General features: G+C 34.8%; 1 protein-coding gene across 1 annotated transcript in view; it reads right to left on the bottom strand.

The window, feature by feature from the left end:
* EYS (eyes shut homolog) overlaps window positions 1-19,342 on the bottom strand; it is an 830,760-nt gene that overhangs the window by 558,449 nt on the left and 252,969 nt on the right. The window contains exons 15-19 of the mRNA XM_068678264.1: window positions 18,166-18,288; window positions 16,465-16,578; window positions 15,102-15,215; window positions 14,575-14,688; window positions 905-1,102 (exon numbers count right to left, since the gene is read on the bottom strand). Of these exons, the coding sequence (XP_068534365.1) occupies window positions 905-1,102; window positions 14,575-14,688; window positions 15,102-15,215; window positions 16,465-16,578; window positions 18,166-18,288 (663 nt within the window). The remainder of the gene's footprint in view (window positions 1-904; window positions 1,103-14,574; window positions 14,689-15,101; window positions 15,216-16,464; window positions 16,579-18,165; window positions 18,289-19,342) is intronic.

The raw sequence follows: 19,342 nt of genomic DNA, 5'->3' as shown, positions 1-19,342 counted from the left end.
GATGATGGCAAAAAACTATGACTTGGAAGATTCAGCTGGGATATCAAGGGAGAAGGGAGTGGAAATCACTACAGGAGTAGTGCTGCAGTGGAAGAGGCTGTCCCAAAGAGTTTCCTGAATTTCTGTCCATCCTTGTAGGCTTTCAAATCAGCAAGAAAAAAAACATGTCTGATCTGTTCTAGTGATATTACTCCAGCTTCCTGCAGGAGGTTTGGCTGTGACCTCCAGACATCATTCTCCTTTCCAACTGCATTGATAAGATTCTCTGAAAATTACCACTTCTCGTTTTGTTTACCAAGCACATAAAGTGTCTGATAGGTAGTTTCCCACAAATCTTTCCAAAAAGTACTCCAGACATAATGGTAGAGTAATTTAGCCTGCCACCCCAAACAGAACATGGTAGAGTAATTCATCATTAAATTGCTTCTAAAGCATATAAGTGTAGCTATTAGTAAGAGTCAGTTGCACGATACAGGGCACTTGAAGGTAAACAGAAACTCCATTTTGCATGTTTGGTATTTAATGCAGTTTTTCGACTTGTTAGAATTGTTAGGCATATATACAGTGCCTAACTGCTCTGTGAGCCCCTTTTCAGCACCTGAATATTCTCTCATCAGACGCACAGTGTAAGATATGTTTGGCTAATTTAGGTATCAAAGGAGACAGCACAAATCTCATTAAAATTTCTCATTAGCTGCAATTCTGACCCCCTGAACACACAAACCTCAGTGCCAGGATTTGAGGCAGTTTGGCAAAAATAATCCTCCAGGCACTGGCTGTGGAGCTCCAGACAAGCTAAATTTCAGTAAATTATCCACTGCTCTCCCCAGAGCAGCTCAGTAGCTACAGATGCTTCAACAGAAAGACTACTCTACATTAAAAGGAGTAACCAGACTGAACTCACTGTCATAGCAGTATCCGTGGAGGCAAGGGTTAGAACTGCACTCATTGACATTGATCTCACAGCGTGGACCTGCAAAGCCCTTCACACACTGGCACTGGAATCCAAGGGGAAAAACATTCACATTCATTTCTTCTATGCACACAGCTCCATTCTCACAGGGATTACTGGCCTCACAAGGCCTAAACTCACAGTTTGAACCTGAAAAGGAAAATAACAAAGCTGTCAGTGTTTAACTAATGAACATATCCCTGCAGCTGCTGCCTATTATGAGCTGTATTTTCTTTAGATCCCTGCTTAAAATTAAGTTGGAAGGTCTTAGAGATACATATATATATATATAGTACCATGCAGAAATATTTATTTGCTTTGTAGTATTACAAACAAATAAGACAATTTATATATTTTTTTCATATGACATTGGATTTAAAAATCAAAATAGTTACGTGAATATTTATGCTTTTTTTCCTTTTATTTTCTTTATTTTTTTTTTCTTTCTGTTTATCCTTGTCCATTAGATGGCTCAATGTTACTTCTTTCCGATATTATTATCTCAGTTACCATATAAGTTGTTTATAGTTAACCCCTAATCCTGAACATGAAAGATATGCAAGTAACCTTATATTACTGCTCAGCTTGCAATTCATGGCTGCACACAAATTATTTTACTGAAATTATGTGTTTTTCTAATAACAAGTGTCTTCCTCCTTAGTGTATAAAAATGCCTTACAATACAAAATCTCTCACAGTCTCTTTCTACTCTAACAAACACTGCAATATGTAACAGATTATGTACATTTATCCAGGGTAATCAAGGAACTGTATGATGGTGATCTTGGGTCACACATGCCCTCATTTAAATTCTTAATTTTCAATAAATAGATCAAAAAAGATTAAACAGCCCTTTAAAGTGAGTCTCACTTTGTTAGCACGTAAACAAGACTGGTTCATGTTTTTCAGCAGCAAAACCTCAAAACGCTGAGGGCAGACAGAACAGAGATCAAATGGGATTGTAAAGCTGCCTCCTCTTTCCCTCAGCACTGCTGACGGCAAGTCTGCTCTTTCAGGCTGTTTCAGGCAGAGCTCGGTGACTTTCAGGGCTGCAACCAACTGTGCACAAGCTCCTCTGAGGCCCTGTGGAGCTTCCTTGCCTTTCTGCAGCTGCTGAGGCTGGGCCGTGTCCATGCTGTGCTTAGCAGAAGAGTTGTCTGGTGTTTGCTGTCCTTCAGGCCCTCTGCCCACCTCCCCTGAGCCGGTGCCACAGCTCTGGCTGCCCAGCCATTCCTTCCTCCTCCCCCTCCTTCTTCACTAACCCTGGTGTCTGCAGGGCTGTTTCTCACTCCTCTCTCACACAACTGCTGCGCGGCTTTTCTGGCTTCAGGGCCCAGCCGTGCCCTGCAGCGGGGCCACTGGAGCTGTCTGAAACACGGGGCCACCATGGCCTCCCCTCAGAGGAGCCCCACTGCCTCCAGCTGCTACCACCTGGGTGCCTGCACCTAATCCATGAGGTAAGCCATATTTTGTGGCTCGAATAATAGTCCTGAAAATTTTCAGTATCTTTTCAGACTCAAGATTTCAGATGGGAATTCCTGACAAGGAATCAACCAGTTAGACTCACATTTATTGTATATATGCTTATTATTGGCATCAGTCAGCTGAAGCCACGTATCTCCTCCTTTGCTCATACTGACATTATAGACAAAATTTTGTTGGACTGTTCCCTATTGGTTGCCTTCCTTTGTTACAGGGATTGCTGATCACATAGTAGTCAACTGGCTATCAACAGGTCTTCTTAATAATAATGAAATGTGCTCTCCAAAATGTCAGCAGGATTTTAGGTGAGCTGAATCCTCACTGTAAGGTGGAGTAAGTTAAAGGCTGAAATCTCTAGACTTCTGATAGCAAAAACAACAAGCAGGAGCAGAATTGGGGTAAAAAAACAACAACAAACAAAATAAACATCCCCCTGACCCAGCAGTGACACCGATGGAGGTGAAAAAGCATGGCACAAGTTGTTCTGTCTTTATGCCACCAGTGGTCTCTCCGATGCAGGGTGATTCTGCCACAAGCATTTGACAATTATGGAATTCACCGAGATTGCATAGCAGACGCTGCCATATGGCACATTGATATTTTGCCCTGAAGTTTTCATCTTTATATCAGGACAGCTTGACATGGGTGACAACCCTGCTGATTCCTAATGCGGAGTGCACACCCACATGAATAAACTTAACACATGGCTCACAATGGTAAGTGGAACTGTCAGATGATCCAGTAATGCAGTCCTTGTTTTTCTTTTGGGTTGATGGAAAAAGCATTAAACAGATTTGCCTGTCCTTTTACACGCCAAGTGTTTTGGGAGGTAGACATTTCTGGTAGATAAAGCAAGGTCATGCCACATTGCATCAGTTTTCTGCTACTGTAGTATTCCCTAACACTGGATACCAGCTGCTTTTTGGATAAGAGCATAACAGAGTCTTGGTGAACAGTTGGAGAATAATCAGACAAGAAACAGTGAGAGTGGATGTCCTAAAGGCCACCGGTTTATATTACTTACAAATATTTGTCTGGTATAAATAGGGCTGTGCACAGATCTGTCATATGAATGCTAATAAATCTACAAGCTTTTTACCTCATTATCTTGGGACCAAGTTTCATGTGGCTTCTATGAGTGCTTTTTTTTTTTTTTTTTTTTTTTTTTTTTTTCCCAAACATTTTACTCTGCTGATTCAGAAACATATCAGGTTTCTTCTTCCTTTCATGTGCACTAACACTGTATCCTTAAACAAAGACTAGCTGAACAACTTTTGGTTGGTCTCTGTGCCTGTAAAAGACAGTGATCTTTAAAGAACTATGGATAAATATGTATGTTTTTCTTACTCAGAAACTCATAATTTATTTTAAACATTAGGTGAAGATGCTATCTCAAACATAATTTCTGAGATGATTTTTGGAAATACTTGAAATGTAGCAGGTTCAATGTGAACAGTCTCAGATAGCAAGGTACCAAAGTAACCTGCATTTTCATAAACCTATTTTTAACAAATATTGACATATTTTTGTTCTCAAATCCAGTAAGTGATGATAAGTTGTGTTTGTTGTTGTTGTTGTTGTTGTTATTGTTGTTGTTTGTTTTTTAATGAAAGCCTGAGTAGATGTCTCACTGTGTACACTGAGAAAAGGAGTCTGAATCTGTCTTCTCTGTAAATTCACATTAAATAAATGGCAGGTTGTTATTTGGTCCCCATGAAACTCTCTCTTCTCCAGGCTGAGCAAGATCACTTCCCCCAGTGGTAAAAAAAAAAAATCATGAAAATGTCATTGAGTATCTCGGAATTTTCTATGATGTTGTTACATCATTCAGCAGTGGAATCTTATTTTTCTTATCTTTTGTTACCAGTAGACCTTTGGAACTCTTTCTTGTTGCCTTATGTTGCCTTGCTAGTTACAGCTCCATCTGTGGTTTAGGTGGGCCCAAGATACATCAGTTTTTCCTTTGGTGCAATCTCCAATGGGAGCTTTCCAAACAGATCCCTGAACAAAACAGTCAGCTCCATGATGCCCAGGGTCATTATTCTGCTGCTTTCATTTCTCATTTCTCTTAGGATTATGAGCACCATCATCTCACTGCCACTGTTGCCAAAGCTGTTTTTGATCTTTACACCCCAAACTACCTCTTGCTTATTCAGAAATAGAAAATCCAATAAATTATATCCCATATTTAGCTTTCCCTGTGCTTGTTTCAAAAATCTGTCTCCAGCATGGTCCAAAAATTTCCAGTATTGTCATACTGTCCTTCCAGGAAATGTCAGCGTCATAACATCCCAGTGAGAACTAGGGCCTGTGTTCATGAAGCTTTTTTCCAGTTTCTTGAATATGGCTTTTTAAACTTTTCTAGAGCAGTTGCCTTCTCATCCTGCCCCACTGAGCTGAGCAGTGCATCACCATCTCACACTGCTGTCAGCATATCTGCTTATACAATATTAATTTTATGTATTATTCTCAACAGTTTTTTTCGCTGCCTTCTTTTAAGCCACCTTCACCTTAAGCCACTTTAATTGGAAATTCAACCTCTTTTCTTCCCACATAGCCTTCTTGCATATCCCTGCATGGAAAATTTTTCTCTGCTATGAAAAATCTTTATTTGCCACTGAAGTAGCTAAGATTTCACTCATATTAAACTGGAAGGTTGGACGAAGAATAAGACAAGAAAAAATAGAAGATTCTCTTACCTACTTGGTCTCTTTCCTTGTCTCAATTAATTTTAACCTTCAGTGTTGAGAATTAATAATGTAAAAGACTCTTCCCTTATTCAGAAGATTACAAATGTTTATATTACTTTCAGTGCAATACTGAAAACCATTCAGTAATAAATAATTGATTAGTTATGCTAATCAATACAAGTAGCAAGAATGTAAGAGAAGAATGCTTGCTGATTTAAAGTAGAATTTTTGGAAAAGGGCATATCCAAACAAAGATTAAAGTTGGATGGTATCAGGCAGTGGTGGTTACATGTTAGTGAAATGAGTGCCCTGCTGCTGTTGCTGTCATATCAGCATTTTCTACAAAGCTGTATGGTTAAAGCTATTTGGATAAATCAAGCAACAAACAGACTACATATGCAATATTTTTTTATTGAAGTAGATTTATCAGAATGATTGCTGCATTGTCTCCATTGTCTCCTGTTTTAAAGTAAAATATTCGCTAAAAAATTTCTGTGTAAATATGTAACTATTAAATGCATAATTCTAGGTGATTAATTTGAATACATCTATTTTAAATTAAATATTGGAAAGTTCTTACTTGATCTGGTAAGTTTCTGAAACAGTAAGTCTGTGATTTTTGAGAGAAAGGAAAGCTATGCCAGGGAAACATAACATAAACTGTCTTCATAAATTTTCTTCTCTTACTAACATATCAGGATTTTTAAATTGGTCATCACATAGTAGAAATGGTGATATTCACTAAACATTGTTAGCTGACAAAAAAGAGAAAGCATGTCCAACAGATCAACTGTGAAAGTTTCAAACCCAGTTCATTAATGAGTTAATAAGTTCAGCACAGCTTTCCAATTTTACTTATTTCAATTAGACAAGTTTAACCTTTTTGCTTGTTTAATTCTTGGCTGTATTTTATTGATTACAGGAATAGAATGCCTTTACCTTACTAAAGCATTAAAAATCTCTCCATTAGCATAAGACTGAACAAAACACAAAAGAATATGCACTAGTGATTAAATTACACAGTCAGTTGAAGGAGATTTGTTTTCAGTGGCACAATATATCAAATTAGTATGACTTTATAAGCATAAAATATATATCAAATACTGAATAAGTTATTTGGAAAACACATTGTTTTGTTTTGTTAACAAAACAAAACAATGTTTGTATTTCCTAAATCAGAAATGTCATTCTGCTAATATTAATCAGTTGTCTTTTCTACTGTGGTTGCTTCTACAGTAGGTTCAAAGTATCATAAATGAAAAATGAAAACAGATAATTTATTGTTGAAAAAGACTTTGATTTGTTAAGGCTATTATTATAAGACAAAAACATAATTTAGAAAAATGGCATAGAAAATAAATTACCTGACATAAGTTTTCATTTTCTTATGCAAAACTATTGACACATGTTTATTTTTAGTTGCTCAGCATAAACTTCTACATGAAATGTTGTGATGCGTTCTACAGAATTCTATTATAATCAGAAATGGCACCACTTCAATGTTGTTATTCTTTGGGGAAAATAATTTAATAAAAAAGCCATTTGCTACAAACATTTTAAGGAATTAAATCTGACAACAGCTTTCAAAGTCAGCATTTTTGCAGTAAAAGTATGGACTGGATCAATGACAAAACATATCTGATTGCAAACTGCTGGCATGATTATGACAATATAGTGAAAATAAACTATCTGTGGCTAGTTCTAGAACAAGAGGAGTGTCACTTGAATGTCAGTTTCCTAAATAATATCTTGTAGTCTAGTACTGGTGTTAAATATGAACTCATGAGGACAGAAAGCTCTGAAGACAGACAAAGTGGCATCAATGCCAAATGGTCCACACGGAGGCATAGACAAGGTGAAGAACCAACCAGGTAGAAGCACCTACCCCTGGGCATCACAGGGTCAGAGGAGGAAGACACACTGTGAAGTTATGAGGTGAGTGTTACTGACCTAGCTCTGCTAGCTGCTTTGATGGAAACCATGATGCTGATCTGATAACTAAAAGATTATTTTATGGGGATCCAGCTCCAGTAACCTTATTACACTGGTATCACTGGATTTCAGTAGCCTGGCTTGAAGTCTGTTCACCATTGCCATGAATTTGATGAAACAGAACATATATCATGCGAATGGGGTTAATAGCATTTTTCTTATGAAATAAGAAAACTATACTTACTTAAAGGATGTCAGGAAGGAAAGAATAAGAACGAATAAATCTACCACAGACTAGTTTTGTATGGCTTGTATGTGTACAAGAAATTTTTCAAAAGTTGGTATTCACTCACTAATGTTTTTATTTAAATTTATGCTATTTTGTTTGAGCTCAGGCTCAAAATACAGAGAAACCATTTTCTTCAAACTGACAGTAAATTAATTTTGTATATGAAGTAAAAATGAATGAGCTATGTGAACCTTTCGTGATAAATATGTTTTCTTAGATGTTTTCCATGTTTTTTTTCCCTTCTTTATTATTATAACATTCTTACAAGAGCATTAAGTTTCAGTCTTTCTGAAACTTTTCAGAAAACATTCCCCTTTTAGCAATAGGTCTAAAAGACACTTCTACCATTAATCACAACTGTTTTTTCCAAGAGTAAATCCAAGTAAACTTAATGCCATTCAACGAAATTAAAAATGTGTTTGGTTATATATATATCCAGTATACAATGGAACTAGAAGGCTATATAAAAAGCAAAAGAACAAAACAAAACAAAACAATCCCTACCTGGAATCTATAAGAAGCTTGCTGGTTTTCCCCAAGTCGTTCTTTTGAAACTAATAGATACAATAATTTTAATTTTGTTTTACAAAACTGTTTGAACACTCCAGAGAAATCTGTGTTTTGGTTTGCATCAACTTTATACAGCTCCTACCTCAAAAGGCTTTCATAAACACACCTGAACATAATAGGAAATCCTAGGAACAATAATGAGCAGTAAGTTGGATGCCTAAAATTTGAAGTCCCTGCAAATCTAAAGATTAAATGTCTTAAGTATAAAGATTAAATAGACTCTATTAAATGTTCGAAATTGTCATTTTCTATATCTTTGAAAAGTTCAGATGTACCTGTATGCTTGTGCTTTTTTATCAACTAGCTGCTTAGTTTCATCTACTTTGTGATATAAGGAAATATAATCCATGCACATTTAAAAAAAAAAAAAAAAAGTATTCTGGAATCAGATAGGAAGAAAAGAATACCCACAGAAGCATGTATATATTGATATTACCAGAAACTAAGCCAAGTATTACTCTAACATTTTACAAATTTGACGTGTTTTCTTTCAGTTCAAACTTACAGGAAATCCTTTATTTTCTGTGGAATTCAAATTCTACTTTACATTAAAAGAATGGCTTTGTGATTCTATACATATTCTGTGAAAAGGCATTTTCTGTGAAATCCATACAAGTTGAACATGGTTTTTATTATTTGTTTTTTAAAGGAAGAATATTTGCAAAGCAATACTTGGCACTTTTCAGGTGAAGGACATTCGCATAATTGTGTATGATAATGCAAGCCATACAGCAATGATGGAACAAAGTGTAAGATAGACCCGCATCACACACTTAAAGTTAAAATCACACAGATGCATATATTGTTCCATACCTGTATAAATTTCTGTAAAAACAGACAAAAACAGAAGTTGAAGATATTATTTGAGTGCATTTTTTTCTTGTAAAAAATGTTACAAATTTCTAGCTAATAAACAATGAAGATGTAAATCTATATCTACATTTGTGCACTTCAGGTTTCAGCATAAAATCATGCTTCAATCCTTCTCAGATAATAAAAACAAGAATGCTACGAGGCAAAACAATTACCAGAAATTTAATTCCTACTGACATGTACATAAATGCTTTTCTTTACATTTTTTGCTACATCAGAACTCAAATGAAATTACTGAAGTATATAGAAAATGTACAGAAAGCTAATATGGAACTCAGTTTTTCTTCATGGCCTAGTACCTGTGGAAATAGTTTTTGCATATACTACTGGCCATCTTTAGTTCAGGCAGACAAACCCTTCTCTGTTTCAAGATCCTGTTTTCATTTGCTTAAAATTTGCCAGATTGGCTGGACGTTATTTATAACATGCTAAAATTATCATTTTGTTACTTTGATTTGTGTTGGCAGAAGTTCCTACACCATATATAGGCTTGCCATGTAGAAAAAAAAAAAAGTTGCAAACTTTTATTTCACCAACCAACAAAACCACAAAACTTGATAAACTTTTTCTGATTAATAGCAATACCCACATTATTTGTAGGGCAGCCAGGGAAAAGGTAACCATGTTTAAAACCTTTGAAAAACTGTGATTTGCATATTCTTTCTGGGAAATAAGGAACAGATACATAGAGATTCTCATTTGCAATGAATATACCTTGTATCATCTACATAACTTAAATCTCCTCCCTGTCACCAAGGTACTCATACAACATTCTCACAACATGACTAATGAGATTCAAACCCCTGATCTGCTGTAGATGACTGGATTTACAGAGGCAGTATTCCCAGAGTACTCAGGGCTGTAAAGGCTTAGAAGGTATTTCTTGTGGAATGGTGCATCCCAAGGTGCAAACTGAAAGCAGAGCTGAGATTACAACGCTTACCTTATTGAATTTGTATGTTATGAACAAGGGCTTTTAGAGATGCTTTTGGGTTCGTGGTGCTGCTCCAGGAGGTACTGGGTCTCCTGCTGATCTTATATTTGCCAGCCCCTTGTGGAAGTCTAACATCCACTGCTGGACTGTCTAAACTGGCTAAGCAAAAGACCTTCTTCCTGATCTGTTTAGTTTTGGTGACAGAAACACCTGAATTTACGTATTTAGATGTCAAGTTTCAGAAACAATAGCAAGATTGGTAGAAACACCAGAAAAATTTCCAAAGAAGTTCTGCATTGACTTCATATAGGAGAAACAGCAAGTTCCCATCCGTACTGTTTCCCGCATCACGTAGCCTTTTGATCAACCACGACAACCTTTTTCTTTATTGCTTGGAGGTAATACTTATTTTCCAGATCATATACCATAGACTTGGACACTGTGCTTCTATATCCATGAAGAGCTCCAATATGAGACAAAGTGAATCACATATCTCTCTGCACCATTTTATTTTTATTTTTATTTTTATTTTTATTTTTATTTTTATTTTTATTTTTATTTTTATTTTTATTTTTATTTTTATTTTTATTTTTATTTTTATTTTTTTGCCCTGAATAAAATTTGCTTTGGCTGCTCAGCATCAAGAGAGTGGCAAAACCAGATATGAACTGGTATTGAACAGGAGATACTCTTTTGTGGTATAACACAGATATATATGCTGTAAGGAGCCACAGGTCTTTTTTTTTTCTTTTTCTATTTTCTTTTTTTTTTTTTTTCATGGGACTTGGCACAGGAAGGACTGAGATTTGGCCTGTGAGCACTGAAAAAGTAATTGCTCCATTATATCTACTCTAGCCTTCATGAGCACTTACATTTCTTACTTATTATCTGCTTTGTAATTAGCTGTTCCCATAATAGAGTGTCCTGTGCTGAAAACTCCATTATTACTCTTGCTTTTCAACAGACTTAAGCATTTTTTTTTCTGCTGAGTTGCCTTTCTCACTAGTTTACTTTCTTTTGCAACATGTTTAATGGCCAATTACCATTTTTGCTTTAATCTTAATTGCAACACATTTGGAGACATGTGTCATTAAGACTGCAACAAATAAGTAGACATTTCCTCAGAACTGAATTTCAATTTTCCTCTACAATTACATATATTTGATTAAAAAGGTCATACCTATTAGCAGCATCTAGACCAAACACACACAGTGCATTTTTTAAATGAGTCATGTAGTCATTTGGATCAGAGGATAATTCTCTTTGCTCTATTAAAAACATACTAAGGAGCTTTTTGCTTTGCTTTGTTTTGTTTCATCTTATTTTTTTATTAAGTAAAAAAGAAATATTACTGTCAACTATTATAGGGGTATCACGTATCAAATACACAATGTTAACCTGAAAGGGGCATTTTTTTACTTTCTTCCTTGCTGAACTTTCCTTGCAAATAGAAGACTGATTGAACAATCGATGAACTGTGAGCATTCCTCCCCTTTCCTTCATACAGCTGAGTAAGATCTAGGTAAAATCTATATACTGATGTACCTCTCATGCTTTAAGATATGAGAAGACTTTAAACTTATGAAAGCAAAATAAAACTGCAGGAATCCAAAAAGATGGTTCTGATAGTGCCAGCACAGATAGAAGAATATAATGGGAATGTTTCAGCCATGTAACAAAATAAATAGCTTAAGACAAGAAAGGTACTTTGCTAACTTAAAATGGAGACCAGCAAAGGACCATAAAATATGGTAGTTTTGAGGTCTGGAAAAATATTGTTCAATTCCTTAGCATAAGAGAATGAGTCTTTCTCTTTTTCATGGACAATTAAAGGACATATTGATTTCAAAATATGATTTTTATTAGCCGCTTCATATTATTCTACATAAACTAAGTACTTTCAGGTGTGCATTTAACATGCTTCCACATGTAGATACAGTTATAATATAAATAGATATTTTATATACAGGTAGAATGTGACAATGGTAGCCATATCATTTACTAATTGCACTGTTCTTGAATCATATTTGAATTTTTAATGGAACAAAAAAGTATTTTCTTATAGAGACATGGGAGCTTTTACTTCACCTTCCATGAGACTGTTAGTACCGTTAAATGAGATACAGCCTCACAATATGTTTCTCACACACTCTGCTCCCTTCTGAAGCACTTAATATCAATTCTATAATAACTGTGATTCTATTATAGAAAGGCTACAATTGTACAATCAATATCATAATAGAAAAGTTATTATAATAACTCCCCAGCTAGAATACTATAATGGAATCAAGCTCATAAGAGGACTGAGAGGCCTGCTTAACACTGTGATAGATAAATTACTGCCAAAGACTATCAGTGATAAAGTATTGGCCAGAACTGTAGCTAAATACAATTCTGAGCTATCTGTCTCCTGTTGCTAACATTAAAATCTTTGATTTGTCCTGCAGCTAAATTGAGTTTGCCTTTCTACCTGCTCCCAATTCCAATAGTAGAGGATGCAGTAGAAAAACAGCTTATCCCATTTCTAAACATCACCATAACTTCAGAATGTCCTTCAAAAACATCCTCCTATATGCATGACTGTAAGTGTTGTACCTCAGATATGACAGAAAATGGGTGGGAGAGGAGACATTTTAGAAATATTTGCAGGGACTAGTGTATTAGAACTGAACAGAAGCAGCTATACCAGATTTGTACTGAGGTTAAGCCTCTGTATGAAAAGAGCATTATGCTATAATAGATACATGTATAAGAGTCAGGAAAGGAAAAGGAAAGAAAGAAGAAAAAAAAAGTATTTTTTTTTCTTCTGTTCTCTTTTTAACAAGAGGAAATAAAGTGAAATAACAAGAAAAAAAAAGGAAAAATAAACATTGTTCTTGCAATCTAGCATAGTCTATTTTGTCACAATAAACAAAATAGATTAGTCAGGTAAATCAGGGAGAAATAAATATATGAAAACCACTATCTATAGATTGAATCAATTTCTATATTAATCTGAAAGGCTACCTTCTGTACGAATGCCCAAATCTGAATTCCTTAATTCTGTGTTCTGCATAGTAGAGAGTTGCTGAACACATCCTGAAGTGTTATATATTCTTCTCTATAGTGGTGCATACTCTTTAAATCTGATTTTGTGACTGAAGAACCAAATCTTTACAATATATAAGGTATGTCCAACTTCAAGTTTCTTTCCAAGTAAATGAGAGCATTCGTAACACAGCATGTATGCTTTTCCACTGAGAAAAACACATCAAGAACTTCTGTGAAAATATTCAAAACTAGAACAGATATTGCTATATTACCTTTTTCATGTATTTCTTTCATAATAAAACAATTCTGTAACTGGTAATTTGTGCACACAAAGCTATTCATCACAGAAACCTGAATATTTCCACACAATTAGAAAACACAGTTTAACTTTCCATTATTTATGTTGGCTTACTGTGAATCAGTTAAAGACTACTTCAACAGCTGTTTAATACTAAATAAACATGGTAGGAGAATGAGGTAGAGTTTTGTTATGAATCTAAATCTGATTTTATTTATACCATCATAAAACTAGGTAATATCAGTGTAAGAATTTGATTTGAAGTGGTGCCGAGTAAGCCTGTAAAGAACTAAACAATCTCAAAAATCCTTTATTTCAACAAGAATCCTACAGATTCTAAGCATCCTGTACCAACAGTGTTGTTTCCAGAGGATCTCAGTTACCATTAATGTAAAACCCTTGCCAGAAGAGTTTAACCTTACCAATGAGAGCATTCGAAAATGTGAGCTTCTTGAAGGGTGATAATAGAAATGGCGACTTTCTGAAATTTTAATCATGTACTTGAATATCTAAAGGAATACTGAAGTCTCCTGCAAATCTGTCTCCTTGTGAAGCAAGAACTTAAGAGACCGCTATTTGTAACCATGTGTAAAAATGGTTCCAAATCTTTCTATGCAGAGACAATTCTGAAACCGCACTACACAATTACTTGTTATTTGACTAGATTTTATTCAGCAGAACATAAATTAAAACTAATAAAAATGACAAACTAGACTTTGACCATTAACTAAAATGATAAGAACAAACATTAGAGCTCCCTCTTTCTCATGAATGATGAATTTAATGCAACCATCTCCCCTAAAGGGGAAAAACCCTGCTGTCTCAACATACCAAGAAAATTGTCTTTTAATGATTATTCTGGAATCCTAAGTATGTATCATTATATTGAACTGCAGGAGGAAAAATGTGTTTATATTTAATTTATAAATCAACAAACGCCTCTAATGGAAATTATCAGTTAAACTAGATTTGCTCAAGAACACTGCACAATTTGTTATTTTAAATCATTTTAGCAGTGCATGTTTAAAATTACCCCCCACAAATTTCTATGAAAAAGGTCACAATAAAGCTTGCATTTTAAGTATTTCTTTAAGGCATCAACAGAAATAACCACGCGTGATTTATGGATTCCAAGATAACTATAAATTGTTTTCTGAGAATGAAAGCATAATTTAGGGAATGTCACGACCAATCAAATTAGAGAGAAAAATGTTTAGAACAATTGTGATGGCTGTTCTATGGACATATGTCTCACATTTTCTAAATAATCTTATTTGTTAACAAACTGATTTTATAGTATCCATTTTGATTAATAATTAAACAGTTCTAGTAGATGTATAAATAAAGTTTACTTCACATTACTTGCAGCCTAGGGCATAATTGGCTGGTCACTTTAAGAGCTTCACTTGAGAAAATGAAGGACTAATAATGCTGTAGGAAGAGTGAAATGAGTTCAGACAATTGACAGAAATGCTTTCTAAAGTTAATTATGTTTGCTTTCCCTTCTCCCTTGGTGTTCATTACCTTTAAATGGAGCCACACATTGGCAGAAGTAATTACCAGGTTGGTCAATGCAGGTGGCTCCATTCTTGCAGGGAAATGAAGCACACTCATCTATATCTGTTTCGCATCTTGCACCTTTGAAAAGACAAAAGATTTGAACATTAAGTAAGACAATCAGCTGCCAATTTCTAATTCATTTGCACCACAAGGATCTCAAGTAACTTGTGAGAAGAAACTGATATGAATCAGCTAAATAAAGATCCATACATACAAATGTCAGCATACATTTAATTCTTCTCACCACAAATATATCACAACTTCTGAGTAGCTAAATAGTAACTAATCTTCCTGATATGCAGACTAATTTATCTTGTGCTGTTTAGTTTACAGATGGAGTCAGTGTTCCAGTTTCTTGGGATGCAAATGAAACATTAGACCAGAGCAGATAAGGAGAAATGAGAAGGAAATACAAGCAAATTAGCCAATGATATCTTAATGAATGCTTTGTGGTCTACCTCTTTGTAGAAAACACAGTTGACAGGACTCACCAGTAAAGCCAGGTAGACAGATGCATTCATAGCCACCAATAAGGTCTTCACATGTTGCATTATGAAGACATGGAGAAGAATGACATTCATTTATATTTGTTTCACAGGTTGTGCCTATAAATATACAGTCAGGCATAGGGAAGAAGTTATCGTATTACACATACAATTAAATAACAATCATTTTAATTGAATATAGCTCACATAGTGAAATATATTTGACAGCCTTCAAGATTTGTAGCCTTCATATTCAAATTTGGTCACTTAAGACAGTATGTTGAGGATTTTAAGGTTTAAGCTATTCACTCATTTTCTAATAATCTAAAAAGCACAGTCTTTGCAGTCATTGAATAAATTTCTTGGGCCTAAAGCAGGTAATTTCTTTATATATAGAAGAATAGCAAACAAATTACATTAAATATAATAAACAGCATTGCAATAACATGAGAGGAAATCTTCCATGTGTAAGTACAGAAAATATACTTCTGGGAAATGGAAAAAGACATGTAATGTAGAGAACACCACTTAGTCTAGACTATAGCTAACATAACAACATACTTTCTTAGCATACACAAAGACTATCTTGAATATATTACATAATAAGTGAATTCACTAATAATTTTTTTTATCATTTGAAGATTTGAAGGATAAATGAAAAATTACAGTAAATTGCAAGATTTGGGATGTTCAAAGAATCTTTATAAACCAAATTTCAGGCCATAGTGGTTCTGAATATAACTAGCAGTAGAGATGTAGTAGTTTACCCTGTGACATTTGAATTGTACATTGCTTTAAATTTCAATGATTACAAGACAATGTTGTTTAAAAGATGATGCACTAAAAAGAAAATGGATGCACTTTAAATTCCTCATCTAAGCTGGAAGCAAAGAATAACTGCAGATAGTTATCAAAGTGATTACATTTCTCATATGAATTGTACAAATGTGCCAAGAACAAAACCTTTCCCACATAGCTTTTTTTTTCTCTGATTCTATTATATTACATCTGCCAACAGTTTAAAGAGCTTATAGAAAACAATATATGGTATTTGCAAAATTTCGCTGAACCCAGATGATCTATTTTCAATAGCTAAGCAACCAGCCAACAGAAAACACCTATTTCCATGCTGTCATGAAAACAAAGTAAATAAGTTTTGTTAAGATGTACTTATATCTTAAAGACTGTAGTCTTTTTTTTCTATAATATTCTTTTTCATTCATTTCTTGTTGAGAAGTGATGTACCTAATTTACTTGTTTAGAACTTTAGATGACACTAAGATGTCTGTATATATCTCATCTGATATGTTAAAAAATTGGTGTAAAACTCAAACATTTGTAAAATAATAGTTATGTGGATTTTTAATACCTTGAAATCCATCCTGACAGACACAACTGAAGGCATTCAGATGATCAACACAAGTGGCTCCACTGTGACAGGGATCACTAAGACACTCGTCCACCTCAATCTCACAGTTATTACCTGGAAACATGAAGGATTCATTTTATTAGGAACATGCCACTGGTGAGTCAACAGTTGTGAGAAGCAACAACAAAATGAAATAACGGAGATTAGTTACATACAACTTTTACCAATGATCCAAAAAATGCCCTCAGGGATTTCTCAACAATGCAAAGCAAAGACATGATGGGAAATGTGTAGATTCATTTATAGATCCACTCAAGTATTTGCATCTTGTCATATTTTAAGGGCAATAAACTTTTGAGTTTTCCTGAAACATCATGGAACTGTAAGTTGGTTTCTAACACCATACATCAGAGTCTTTTCTTCTATAATATATTTTTGTTTATTTATTATTTATGCATTTTTATGAAGATTTCCATGGGAAATATAATGAATGGGAGTAATTATAGATCCTGATTTCTTGTTGAGAACTGATGTATCTAATATTTTTCCGGCCTGCAAGGTAAAAAAAAGCTCAGAAAATATTTATTTGCAAATTGTATATGACATCTAAATAGATGATAATAGCTAAAAAGTTCATGATTATTTCTGAGGGGTTTTGTGTTTTATTTGCCCACAGAAAAAGTATAAAGTAAAAATACTAATCTAATGTTATGTAGATGTGAGTATAAGACTTCAAAACAAAACAAAACAAAAAAACAAAAAACAAAACAAAACAATAATTCAATAAAATAAGACGCCATCACAACTTTATTATAAATAACACAGGACAATTTTATTTAATATTATCATAATAATAATAAAATGAACCAACCATACATAGCAGCAAGATATAGCATTTTTTTATGTTACAGACACTAATACTGCTGTTATTAAATTACAGGTTGTTTCATCTAAATGGATGCCTACATTAGGATGCAGAGCAGCAATTTAAGAGGTATGGTGGACATAACTGTGTCTACTCGAGACCTGAATCCCTCTGTTTGCCTGTGTCCTCCTTGACTACAGAGACTCTAGAGTCAGCCTGTTTCTGATTTAAAATCTAAGTCAAAGTCCCTGCAGTCCAGATAAATCTGGACTACAGAGCTGACCTACTGAAAAGGGAAATCCTGCTGTGTTTGATCTGAGTCTCTGTCTAGAAATGTTCTTTTTTTTGTTTGTTTGTTTGCTTTGCAATGCAATCTGGAATTATAAAGACAATATGCTGACATATCCAAACTACTTTTGATCTAGTCATGCCTAGTACTGATGACAATGACCAGCAGGACAGATTTAAGCATGAGTAGATAAGCCTGCCCAGAATCTTGCATGTATATTTGACAGTTGAGGTCGTTGTTACTACAACTTTATTGTTACAGGAAGCACAAGCAGATAAATTAAGGCCAGCTTGCATATGGCTACAGGAGCTGCAATCATATCAGTGTAAGTCAGACACCCTGTTTAAAGTAGCATGAAGTAAGAGTGGCTGAGTCCCTCATAGTTAGTAACTTTTACAATGGAATATTCATGTGCTGGAAAACAAAAACTGCTTCTGCCTGACTCAGAAACACTGCTAAATTATATCAATCACTACTTCTGAATAACATTGTTTTCTGTGGTTTAGGACTGACTTAAACAGATGTTAATACTTTCTGTTGAACCCACCTATAAAGCCAGGTGCACAGAAACAAAGATAGCCATCAAATATGTCTTTACAGATGCTGGAGGCTCCACAGGGTTGTGACAGGCAGGCAGTAATATTTGCTTCACAAAACTGACCACTAAAACCTGATGAAAAATAAAGCAGAAGACATAAAGACTTTAGTATGACATTTAGTACAAGAAAACAGGCAAGTGAGAGATAAATTTTGCTAAGTACTTTTATATTCTTTTATTTCAAAAGTTTGTTTAGAATAGAGAAAAATACCACTTTCTTTGAAAGCTTGCTTCATATATAAACCAATTCTAAATTAAACAAAAGAACTGTACGATAAAGCCATACTAGAAATGATTAAAACCACTTATGATACAAAAGGCCTTGAGGAGAATTTGACAGAATGACAATTTTCCAAAGTAGTTTAATACACATATTTCTAGTTTTATTGAAATAGTGGTAAGCGCACTGTTGATGAATGCTTTCTCATTTTTAATGTAGCACTCTGTACTATCTTTAAGAAAAAGTGAAAAAATAAAATTGTCCTAATAAGAAACCTAATTTTGTGAAACACTGAATGTCCTAGTTTCTTGTTGAGGGCTACATAGGCACAATATTTTAAAAAGAAAACCAAAGATAAAATTTGAATCAAAATTTTACACTTAGGGTATTGGCACATTGGCAATGGCATTAGAGTTTCTGAAGCCATCATCCAGGAAGAAAATCAGAGATGGCTGAGAGATGACAGCATCTTTATTTTAGAGTGTACTCAATAAATAGTTGAAAGTTACAGAATCACACAGAATCTCTAGGTTGGAAGAGACCTCAAGATCATCGAGTCCAACCTCTAACCTAACACTAACAGTACCCACTAAACCATATCCCTAAGTTCTACATCTAAACGTCTTTTGAAGACTTCCAGGGATGGTGACTCCACCACCTCCCTGGGCAGCCCGTTCCAGTGCCTAACAACCCTTTCAGTAAAGAAATTCTTCCTAACATCTAACCTAAAACTCCCCTGGCGTAACTTAAGCCCATTCCCCCTCGTCCTGTCACCAGGCAAATGGGAGAACAGACCAACCCCCACCTCTCTACAGCCTCCTTTAATGTACTTATACAGAGCAATAAGGCCACCCCTGAGCCTCCTCTTCTCTAGGCTGAACAAGCCCAGCTCCTTCAGCCGCTCCT

This window comes from Anas acuta, chromosome 3 (assembly GCF_963932015.1).
Source record: "Anas acuta chromosome 3, bAnaAcu1.1, whole genome shotgun sequence".
Lineage (NCBI taxonomy): Eukaryota > Metazoa > Chordata > Aves > Anseriformes > Anatidae > Anas > Anas acuta.
The sequence above is the reverse complement of the archived record's forward strand: the minus strand, read 5'-3'. Positions and strand labels throughout refer to the sequence as shown.